Source organism: Arctopsyche grandis, chromosome 7 (genome assembly GCF_051622035.1).
Source record: "Arctopsyche grandis isolate Sample6627 chromosome 7, ASM5162203v2, whole genome shotgun sequence".
NCBI classification, from domain to species: domain Eukaryota; kingdom Metazoa; phylum Arthropoda; class Insecta; order Trichoptera; family Hydropsychidae; genus Arctopsyche; species Arctopsyche grandis.
In genome coordinates this window covers 19,973,246-19,985,930 of record NC_135361.1, presented here as the reverse complement: position 1 = coordinate 19,985,930, position 12,685 = coordinate 19,973,246, and the positions used below count along the sequence as shown (strand labels likewise).

General features: G+C 32.5%; 1 protein-coding gene across 1 annotated transcript in view; it reads left to right on the top strand.

The window, feature by feature from the left end:
* The first annotated feature begins 843 nt into the window (after window positions 1-843).
* Window positions 844-12,685, top strand: part of LOC143914246 (uncharacterized) — a 14,631-nt gene continuing 2,789 nt past the window's right edge. The window contains exon 1 of the mRNA XM_077434398.1: window positions 844-1,089. Coding sequence (XP_077290524.1) covers window positions 1,014-1,089 — 76 coding nt within the window. The 5' untranslated portion in view covers window positions 844-1,013. The remainder of the gene's footprint in view (window positions 1,090-12,685) is intronic.

Sequence of the window (12,685 nt, the reverse complement as noted above, 5' to 3'; positions counted from 1 at the left end):
TACGAATATAACAGATCAACAAAAAACTTCTATGTATATATGTATACCACTGTTTGCTACCAATGTTTCCTCTAGGCTAATAAGTATCTGAGCATTTAGCGCCATCTATTGTAAATTTATTTAATTAATTAGTTTTATATTAAATTAAATATATTTAAAAGGTATTTGAAAAAAATACGACCACGTGCGGATCGAACACAGGATCGACACATTTATTTTTTATTTAATAACTTAATATGCCAACACCCATGCAATGATATTTCATCGTGCACAACACTAGTATGTACTTATATATATTTTGCCCATACCTAGTCCCCTGTTTTAAAAGTCACGGCACGCCACTGCACGAGACCGTTAATTATACAAGGTTGTAGTTTTATTTCAGTTTTGCTTTCATTGCGATTTGGAATTTTAGTCATATTATTGTGTAAGTCCATTAGCTATTTATGTATATTGAATGATCACTTTAATTGGTTGAAGTTAATGACCAAAATGTACGTTTTTCAATGTTTGTAAGTACATACATACCCATAAATAAAACTACGATGCAAAAGCAAACGGAGAAATATTCAACGATACAATTCCTGGAATCGTTCAGTATCTTCCGGAAAGACCAGCATTCTCGTGGTTTGGGATCCAATTGGGCTTTCAGAGTAATCTAATGTTTATTGTACACAATTTGTCCTATCTAGTGGGAGTTATCTCAGACTCTCGGTGAGTTCTATAGTCATAGGCATGACCCAAATGCTTCCTCGTTGTCGTCAAATCAGTGTTGGCGCCATGGAACGTCGACTGTTGACTTTCTCCCTCACCTGTCCACAACCTCAGGTCGGTCAGGTCGGCAGTTGGCGCCTGGCCACCAGTCGAGGAAGACGCTTACCACTTCCACCACCATCGCCACCACCATAACAATGTTCCGTGACGTCACAGAATCGTGATGCAGCTGACGTCGTCCGTTGCGACAGTCGAACGGTGCTCACAGCCGAAGACCAACACTCTGTAGTCTTCACACCATGGACGAGGTCACCAGACAGAACCTGATCTCGAGGAGTAGCGGCCTCAACAACGACGAAGGCCCCTGGGGTGATGGTAAGAGCTAACGTTATTTGAAAATCGGTGTACATATCTACATATTATCCTCAATGTTTGGATTCGATACGGTTTTGCATATGAATATGAATATCTATAAGGACTTTGAATAGATAAACGACGTATACGTAGATAAAGGTAGATAACAACAAAAATGATTATTATTTGCTCAATTTCCTGTATAACTTTCGTGTACAAAAATACGAATCGTGTCGCGGAAGTTAAAAATGTAGCAAACAATTCACACATTTTTGTTGAGAAAATTCACACTGCTTACAGAAATGAAACTCGACTATAACGGCAAAGCATTTCCTGGTGAAGAAAATAAATTCAATTTTAATCGAAATATTAATTAGGAAAAGATAATCTACTCACCATCCCAATTATTTATTTATTTATTTAATAGGAAAATCTACAGTTTTTTCTTTTCAATTTATTGTCTGATTATGATTAACTATAAAAGAAGAATAATCATCTTTTTTTTTTAATCTATACCAGGAAGGTAATTCAAATGCCCCTTCTTGTACATTTGTATTATACAAAAGTAAATACATATAAATTAATACCCAAAAAGACATCTATGATCAAATTTGTATAATTGCAGCATTTCAACAATTCAGTAAATATATACATATATCAATTAACGTTCATAGATACATTAATGGTCGGATTTGTAAATTTGTAGCATTTTATACAATTCAGCGAAATTCGAGAATGCTGAAAACTCGAGATTTGCGAGAAAATGGGTAAGGTTGCCAATTTGTTGGAACCGTTTCAATGAAAATCAGATATGACTCTGATAGTAAACTCTGATAGGAAACGATCGACCTGGAGTCACAAATCCAAGGTCTGGCCAGCAGAAACTAGTGGGATATGAACCCGTGACCACTCTGTTCAAAGCATTATATGCTAACCACTAGTCTATTCTGCTGGTTTAACCACCAGTCTATTTAATAAAAGTCAAAGATTTTTCTACTATTTGCGATTATAAACCTCTAGCAATAGTTTTCAATAGTTACTAAAAAAAATTAAGGAAATAAGGTACATTTGAAAATCCTTGACAAGGAATTACACGTCGTTGATTCTCTGATACTACACATACCTCATCATCAAGGTATAAAGAAATTTTAAGGTATGCATATAAATATTGTTCAGTGCATCATGACGCGAAAAAGATTAAAAAGTACCTATAGCCTTAACAAACGCATATAAATAACATTTTATTTTTGTAAGAATGTGTCAGTTTAATTTTAGACTGTTGACAGCACATTTTTGGCGCGTTTTAAGAGTGTGCAAAAATGCATTTGTATGTACATACATATATTTACTGTATTTATATTTTTCGAATGACGTACGCGTTATCTTTATTTGTTGGGTCACTGACTTCATTGTTTTGACACTTCGAAACTGCATAAAAAAGCAATACAAATTCAAAACTTGAAATTCCTTTTTGCAAAAAGTCGCATTTTGTTGCGTGTCGTTGATTGCAACTAACAATTCCATCCAGAATATGTGAAGATAAGTACAAACATATGTCCATACATATAATAATTAAACCAATAACATATTTTTTATATATAAGTGTATGTAAGTTCGTATTTATTTTTTTTAATTTCCATAATAACGAATCAATCACATGCAAAACCTGTTTAAATAATTTTAAGAATACTGGTATAGAAAAAAATATTTTTGCGTAATCTGCAGCAACTCGTCGAATGAAGAAAGATGTTTGTGTGCGTACGTTTTTAAATTTAGAAAAATATAAATATTTATTATTCGAAATGTATTCAAAAGTATGTTGTCTGGCAAATGAAAAAACATTAGTAACACAGGCTAACAATGTTTTCGGTACTTCTACTCTCAAGGTCCATTTATCTAGTATTCGCGCAAACGAAGGTGATTGATTTTTTACAATCTGTGCATATTGTACGTAGAGCAATGACATTCAAATGTAGATATGTATGTACAATTGGAGAATATATACAGTATGTTCGTATTTTACATAGATACAATACATAGGTACTTACATATATATTCATATAAGTAATGTATACATTAACTGAACTGTAAACTACTGATGTTATACATTATATTTACATTAAATATAATAATACGTTTGTCTATATACATACACACGCATGTATATTCAATGATTCCGATAAATTTTAAATACATTTACGTACTTATTATTTTTCATTATAAGTGAACGTGCTTACTATTAAAACCGCAATATTTATACCCAACTTACAATATGATTGTTGTAATTTGTTCGAATTAACCTATGTATGTATGTATGATTCAGCTGGAATAATGCTATGGAAGTGTGGATTTAGCAAAAAAGCGATGATTCACCAAAATACTCGCTATTAATATTGAAATGAGTGTTTTCGCAGACTTTGATACGGAATGCCCAATGTAATCGATAAAAATTAATATCTGTAATTTTGTGAAAAATTTTTGCTAGTTATTTTTTGTATTGGTGATTAATTAAATACATTTCATCGTTTTAAGAAATTCCGATAAACTGCATAGTTCTTATCGATCGTTTGTCGTGAGAACCTTAACCTTTTCGGGTTCGATAAAGTTTGTGATAGTTTTTAACTTCTATGGGGAATTTTGAAGGGCTTGTATGTTATTGGATTTATTTCAAATTTCTATTTAATTATTTTTCCTTCAATATAATTAAACTGAAATCAGAATTATCCAACACCGGAAAGTTAGCAAATGAAATAAATGCATGAATCATTTCCTATTTCAAAAAAATGTGTGTTTTGCCAGTGATGACGTATGGATGTAAAATTTGGACAATGAATACTACATAAGTTGCTACACAAAGTCCAATACAAACAAAGAATTATGGAACATTGTATGCTTGGCATAACGAGGAAAGACAGGAAACGGAATACATGGGTGAGAAGATATAGTGGATAGAGTGAGAATATTGAAATGGCAATGGGCGGGCCACGTGGCTAGAAGAATGGACGAAAGGTAGACAAAAGCAGTACTAGGATGGTACCCGAAAGAATGCAAAAGGGTAAAAAGAAAACTGCAGGAAAGATGGGTAAACGAAATTAGAAAAATGTTTGAGGTGAGATGGATGAAAGTGGAAGCGTGTTGGAGAGGCCTTCATCCAGCAGTGGATGGTAAATGGCTGTAGATTATGATGATGATGATTTGTAATAATTTTTTTATAATAAATAAATAAATTTTAATTTTGTTCAATGTAAACAAAGAATGGGATTTATCGATTTTATTTTTGATTTTTACACATATGTATGTTCATTTTTTTTTCTGATGTATTATTTTCCATTTGTTACTTTTTTTATTTTATTTTACCATGTTTTCTGCTTTTGCTTTTTTCCTTTATTTTATATTTTACTTGTTTTTATATATTTATCAAATGTAGGCCATTGTGGTGCATTATGTTCTTCCTGTAATGCCACAATGGTCCAAAACTATTAATAAATAAATAAATAAATTGATGAAGTACAAATATATGTGCATATATCCACTGTCCAAATTTAGCAAGTATTTAATGTGATTGGTAAAAATTTTAATTAAAACTTAGGTATCTCAAATTTCTGATATTTTTTTGAACTTTTTCTAAAAATTAACAAATAAATCTAAATGGTAAATAAATTCTGATGGTTTTGAACTTTTTCTACAAACTAACAAATAAATTACTGTTTCTGAAAACAATTGAATTTTCACTTGTTTTAATTTTTAAAAACTAATTATTTTTGATGGTTTTCACGTACTACGTATGTAGGCGAGAAAGAAAGTGCCCGTGACCCGATTTGACCAGGTAGATTCGTCTGCCAACGACATAATGACCCGTTTCCGATCTGTGATCGTCTTGGACGATTGCACCAAGTCGTCCTTAACACTTTGGCGACAAAAAAAAAACAATTGACAAAGTCACGACGGTCACAAGAGTTGTTATCCAATTTACGTTTAGTTTTCCGACAATTTTTCCACGCATTTGAGCACGCGGTGGAAAATTAGACAACGCTATCGCAAAACCGGTACATGCAGTTGAAAACCGGCAGATAAAAAGCTAAGTTTACACAATCAAACGAAACAATGGCGAGGAAAATATAGTCACAGTGGAAATTACGGCCGTAAAATTATGATTAACCATTATTTACACCGTAAAAGTAAATTTATATATATAGGAAGTCCGCTGGGTAGTAGGGAGGATTGCAGGAGAGAGAGACAAGTAAAGACGATCTCAATTCAATCTTATGTTTATTTAGAACAATAGGTAATCGATGCGCGTACGCAACCGGCGCGTCAAGGCGCGACGCCAACTACTACTACTGTCGCTACCGCACACGGTTCAGGGGTACCAACCTTAACATTAATACATACGTGTACCAACTGTTCGGCATGAGCCACATCATTATACATAATTGTAATCATTTTTATATTAATATCCTACATATATGAACGTCGTTCAAAAGATAAAATACATATAATATATTACAGTGGTCTTTAGGATATTACGTATATTCGTATATTCACAAAGGGATGAACACTGAATCCATTATAATACAATTGAACGTTTGGACACAGAGAAATGTTATAATAATAGAAGGGCCCTTACGAATAAATAATTGTTGTAAATATTACGCGGTACGTCTTTATAAATTACGCTACAACGCACGGAATACAATCGGATCAATTTACTTATAAAAATGTATCCCATGTTGTTTATTGTGTTTTTGAATGCATTGTGCAATTTTTACCGATGTTTGCCCACCTTGCGAGTAATATAACCAAACAGAGAAGTTTTTATCGGATATACGTCGAGCACCAAGCATCAAATACGACCGATGCTAAAATTATTTAGGATTGTCTGTGGACAATCGTCACTGTGACAACAATATGACGCCTAAAGCCACTTCTATTATTATAACATTTCTCTGTTTTGATGTATACAGTGGAGGGCCCCAGTATACATACATACATATGCAAATGGGGGTCCCCAGGCACATTTGAAATTTGAGGCCCCCACTTCAGTAAAAAAATGCTATCGTCGTTATTTACCATACTTTTCAGTATATGGTTTTTCATTAGGATTTTACAAAAATATATTTTATTTATTTACTATATGTACTTGAAACTTTAACAGTTTTTGAAATAAAATAGGCGTTATTTTAAAATACTATGTAAAATAGGTATTGATTTATTCTTGGCTTACAAACGTATTGTGGACAATGATAATAATTTTTAAGTTGTAAATTTTGGTAGCAAAGGCCCGTTTCAGAGCCCCAAGCGCGCGCTTATTTTTAATGTATTTTTTTTAATTTTCAAATGCTTTTTATTATTACGAAATTATGTTAACAATACATCTTATATATATATTTTAATAGCTACTGATCTACTGATCATTTTCTATTTTACAATTTAATTTAATTTGGTTAGTAATCATAGTATTATATTATTCAATGTTAATCTATAGCATAATAGGAAATAGAGCTCAAAAACCTATTTACAAATTTTTAATGTATGATAAACCGCCACTGTATGAATACATATATAAGTGTTTATAGATAACGTTTAATAAAATTTCTTATAAAATTAGTAATATCGAATGGTATAAATTGTAATAGTTGACTGATTTCAAAACGTCTCCTTCTCGAGGAGCAAAGGCATTTGAAGATAAGTATATTTACATACATATGTACATAAGCAAGAATTTAAATATTTGTCATATTATAGAGTATAAATCATGTGAATTCTCCCTGTTTTTATCGCACAGGCTTACTTACGAGTGTGCGAGCAGCATACAAAGGGACTAGGTGACGTCATACCGAGTTCCATTGTATCCTGTTGGCGCCCACGCAAGTTAGATTAGGTTTTCAAGGAACGCCAGAATAAGCCAGCCCCGGTCGTCTATATCTAATATATAATTTGGAAAGAGACTTTGTATATACATATGTATGTATGTATGTATCTTTCGTTCGTTCGTAGATCCGTGACGTCATTGAACAAATGATTCGATTTTTTTTTTCGTTTCATAGGCGTTGATTCGCCTTAGTTCAGGGGGGCACAGGGGGTGTAGCCCTAGACGGCGGAGGTTTAGGGGGGCGCAGGAGGCGTAGCCTTAGACGGCGAAGATTCAGGGGGGCGCAGGTGGCGTGGCCCTAGGGGGCGTACATATATATTTTTTATAAGAGACTTACTATATATATTTGTTTGTTCGTGACAGTCAATTTAATAAAAAAAAAACAAATGAGCAATCAAATATTTTTATATAAATTAAAACTATTCAAATAAATTTAATAAAATGTTTACTATTAGATTAGTCATGTTTAAGTGGTATATTTTACAAATACCGAGCGAAGCCGGGTAATACAGCTGCTTCTCTATAAAATTCGAAAAAATACGACACAGTCAACGTTTTTCAACATTTCAATTATATCTTGCAAAGTATGCTTACATTGTCAATCAATTCTTTAATTTTTATCATTAAAAATTTTTTAATTTATCACATTTTTTTTAAACACAATGAACCAAGTCGTCCAATGAACCAATGTCACTAAAAATATATTAAGTTCATTATTTTTGGAAAAAAAAATATGGAGGGGGATTAAGCCTTCTCGTGCCCCACCTGTTTTTAAAGTCACGAGCCGCCCCTGATCATTTCATTAAACCGAAAATAAAACGTTTTAAATTTAACAGATGACACGTATAATACATCCATTTTCTCTTCCCCAGTTCCATTTATGGATAGTATTTTTTATAAAACTACCGCCTCATGGGGAATAAGATAAATCAATTGGCAATATCAATTGCTCTTTGGTAAACACTAATAAATTTGGCACAGCTTCAGATCGAAAGAGTCACGTATTAATATTGTTTGAATGTAATCAAATGAAGCCATGGGCGAAAGTGGTGACTCGAAATTGTTGTTTCATACTTACTGGATTTGAACGTTGCTTCTCAAACTTTCACGACGATTACGAATCGATTATATGTAGGTATGTCGTTTTGTGTACATTTTCCAAGACGGTAAAATCGACGCTAAAAGGGTTAGCGACGTAAAATAGAACGTAAAAGTGTGAAAGGCACTTTCACTGGTGACAAACGAAGTGTGGCAATTTTGTCGAAATTCTAACATTGATATTACGAAAACGTATCATCGATTTTAAACTATTTCAGACAATCGATTGTGTTATGTTATCTCATCTTTACATCTGTATAGATTTCTCAACGTTAAACGAAGTATTGTTCCATTGGAATGAAAAAGTGTTTTACAAAGTTTTACTAATATTGCTCGCATTCTTTAGATTGTTTTGTTTCTTACTTTTGTAACCAGGCGATTTGGACAAGTATAATACTTAATTTACATCGACGAATGATATGCACATGTCGAATAATAGTCATGTGACTTATTTGAAAGGTGTGAAGAATGTGTAATATGTATGTTATTCAAATACATAGTTTCAGCATATTGAGGGTTTCATATGAAAATAAATAATGTCAATTTAGAGCTCCTGTCACTGTGTTGAAATGTTGATAGTAACCTATGTTTGTATCATAGTTACTACTTATATAAAGTATGTATGTATGTACATATATATTGAACAATTTGAGAGGCCGATGATATGTATGTAAGGGCATAGCCTTCATTTTTAGGACACATTACTGTGTCAAGATCAAATCAACGAATGAAATTGTAATGCCAGTTAAATCTTTAGGATGAATCCTAAATGTAATCGTTATTATATTTATTTATTTACATATAGCCTTATTGTGTCCAGCCATTTAAGTGGTTAAATGTTCATATAACGTTCAAAATATTACATATATCCTGAAGAAATTTCGATGTAATATAATATATATGTATGTATGTACGTCAAGGAAAAAACTTTATATTGGAGATGGATTCATACATAGATGAGAATGTACTGAAAAAAAAAGGAATATATGCAGGTAAGTAGCGTGACCAAAGGAAGTGAAGTCACTTCCTTTGTTCTAATAAATACAGCCTCAAATGGTACTTAAGATTATGTAGAATGAAGACGTAGAAAGCAAGGACGTTTAATAGATGAACTAAGGAAAATATGTCGATGGACAGAAATTGAATTTAAGAATTGGACTCCAAAAAAAGGAGATAATATCTATATATACAGTGTGTGCGTATGTATAATAAATCATACATGCATTCACTGTATTGATTTATATCTTGTATATATTTCGTAAGCAATTCAATTTATTCATAAATTGAATCACTATCACAATTTGTGTCGGAACTTGAAAGTGCGGTAAAAGCGCGTGTAGATACATATTTATGTATTTAAAATACGTACGCTTATGTTAATATTATCAATTGAGCGCCGTACTTACATACATACATATGTATGCACATTGTAGTAGTTGTGTAATATCTCTACGAACGTGGAATAAAACATTAGCAGAGACCTTGCACCAGAGCGCCGAGGATAGTACAGAGTGGTACGCATACAATTTGTTGTAGTACCCATTCGTTAACGACATGGCGCGGTTCAACGTTGCTCGTTGCAATCGCCCGTTTATTGCAGTGAAATTCTTGCTGATCTTAGCAAAGTCGAACCGGTAAACTAGTCGATCGAGTATCTACCCAGGGCAACGTCTTAAAATAGAAGAGAAACTCTTACACGCTCCTGCACAAGTACATACAAGAAGATTTTTCAGGCATGGAAAACGGTTGCCTTTCTAGCAAAGCCGTATCTACATATGTGAATAATGAATGGCGAGTGAAAGTTTTTGATTGGAATTTAATTTGAAGATGGATTTGATTTTATAAAATAATTTTCGGAATTGCCTAGATACAATCCCTTAAAAAAATAACTTGCTATTACGCTTAAACTTCTAGATATGCAATTTCAGTTCAATAAACCAAAAGGTTTCTGAGAAAAACATAAAAAAACTCGATTCTCTAGAGTAAACTACTACTTCCGGTTCCGATAAAAATATTTAAAAAATATAAGGTTATAGATATTATTATTTCTATTACATACATGTAAAAACAATTTAATCCGATTAAGTTAGCGGTTTGGGAGATAATTGAATTTAAAAACTTAAAAAAAAGAGGACACCTATAAGGGGAGGTACCATTTCCGGTCAACTTAAAAATTTGAAAAAAATTTACGTCGTGTCAATAAGAATTTCAGTAACCGATACTAAGTTTCGGTTCGATAGGACTAACGGTGTTCAAAAAATCCCCAAAATACACAGACACACACACCTTTTTCTAGAACATGAAAACGTGATCAGTCATCGATTCTGAGTTCGAATCAGTCAAAATCTCGAGTTCGAATTTTCGCATGATCACAAAACTTCATCTATTGTTACTACGTACATGGATAAAGTAATTAAGTATTAATGTAGCTGAGAAAATTACTACAGTTAAGTAAAGTAACCTTGTAGTACAATTTACTTACGTAGTAAAACCATATTGAACATAAATATGTTTAATTTTGCTTGCCAAATTGAATTTATGTATGCTGTAGTGAACGGGTGACCGTAAAAAAGTCGAAAATGTTCGTTTACCATGCATATATATGAAAAACGGTTAGTATATCACTGTCAAGCTCCGTCCGAAGGGTCGAATTGGTATATATCACCGTCAAGTTAGTATAAACAATTCTATAGAATTTCAACGAGACCGCTCCAATGAATAGACGATCCCATGTATATACTGCACTATACCGCATATACGACGTCGTATACGCCTGTTTTTTTTGTATGTTTAAAACTATCTAAAAAAAATATCCCACGTACAAGATACTGCATCCCTCGCTGTGTGTTCGCGCCCTAAAACTCTCTCTCCCCCCGTCGTACATCCTCACTTAATTTGCGCGAGCAGGGTACAACAGGAACAAGAGGACAGGCTTTTCCTCCCGTATCCTGCGCGCGCGCATTAAACAAGGCTGTATAACAAAAAGAGAGATAATTTCACCGCATGCCACTGATATATATTATACATATATATACATAGTACCGTTTACCATGCACCCTTTTTTTTGATCTTTCGACTGAAGATCTTTCGATTTTCGATCTTTGCCTTCCGATATTTGCTTTTTCGACCTTTTCACTTTCGGTGCATAGTAAACATAGTTAACTAACTAAACTAAAATTAATACATAGTAGGGGATTCTACTTTATTTATGTACGTAGTAACAATAGATGAAGTTTTGTGATCATGTGAAAATTCAAGCTCGAGATTTTGACTGATTCGAACTCAGAATCGATGACTGACCTGTTTCCATGATCTAGAAAAAATGTGTGTGCTGTGTGTCAGTGGATTTTTCGGGGTTTTTTGAACACTGCTCGTCCTATTGAACTGAAACTTACTGAAATTCTTATCCATATGACGTAATTTATTTTAAATTTTTTAAGATGGTAACCGGAAATGGTAACTCTCCTTATAAGTGTATAAGTTTTTGAATTAAACTATCTCCCAAACCGCTAATCGAATCGGACTGAAAATTTTTTACATGTAATAGAAAGTATAAATTTTATACCCGAATATTTTTCTAACCCTGAAGTAATACTTTTACTTTAGAGAATCGAGGTTTTTTATGTTTTTCTCAGAAACCTTATGCCTTATTGAACTGAAATTTCATATCTAGTAGTTTAAGCTTAACACCAAGTTACATATGTATACAATTTTGTAAGCGTACGTCAACCGGAAGTGGCAGTTTACTCTTGTTCGATTTTTTTCCACTATTTTTTTCGACCCCTTAAACATGTGTGCTCTTCACGAAAAAATTCAAGTATAATTCTTGTATCAATGTAATGAAAATAAAAAAAATCACTAAATGTAATTAACCGGAAGTGGGATTTTTTCCTTTTAGAAAAGTAAAAAAATGTTGTTACCACGATTGTTTCCACACCTCTAAACGTATCAAGCTGAAAATTTATATTATTATTATCTATGTACAAACTTAGAACTGATAAGGTTTTGGTCAGAATTCGTAACCCGGAAGTAGTCTTTTTCTAACACAATATTTCATTATTTTATTTTGACCTTTTAAATAATTTTTATTATCTTGATATTTTTAAAGTAATAAAAAAATTTTGAACAAAATCCAACAACCGAAAGTAGAACTTTTGTCTTGTGTAAGTTTCCCTACATTTGCGCTCAATTTGTGCCGAAAATGTTCTCTGCATTTGTATGTGTAAACGAGTATGTATATCTAATTATCGAATTTTGTTTTTTGACCCTCTTATATTCCTCAAATACATAAAGTCATGGGTTCGTTACTTCCGAATATTTTTTTTTTTTAAGTATAAAGTACTTGTATATTAGATATTTGCAGACCGTTTTAAACTTGCATAGTTACTCAAAATTGAATGTACATACGCGTTGGTTGGGTGAAAGTTGAAAAAAAAAGTTGAAATGAAACAATAATTCTAAAAAAATACTAAATAAGAATAGCCATTATATGTATGTATATGTACATGTTAGCAAAATGTTTAGGACCATCTTTTTGTATATGTAAATTGAAATGGCAATCTGCTCCAATAAAACTTATTTATTCATCGTCTCAAGGGTTTAGATACGTTGTAACTACATACATACATACATATGATACATATGTAT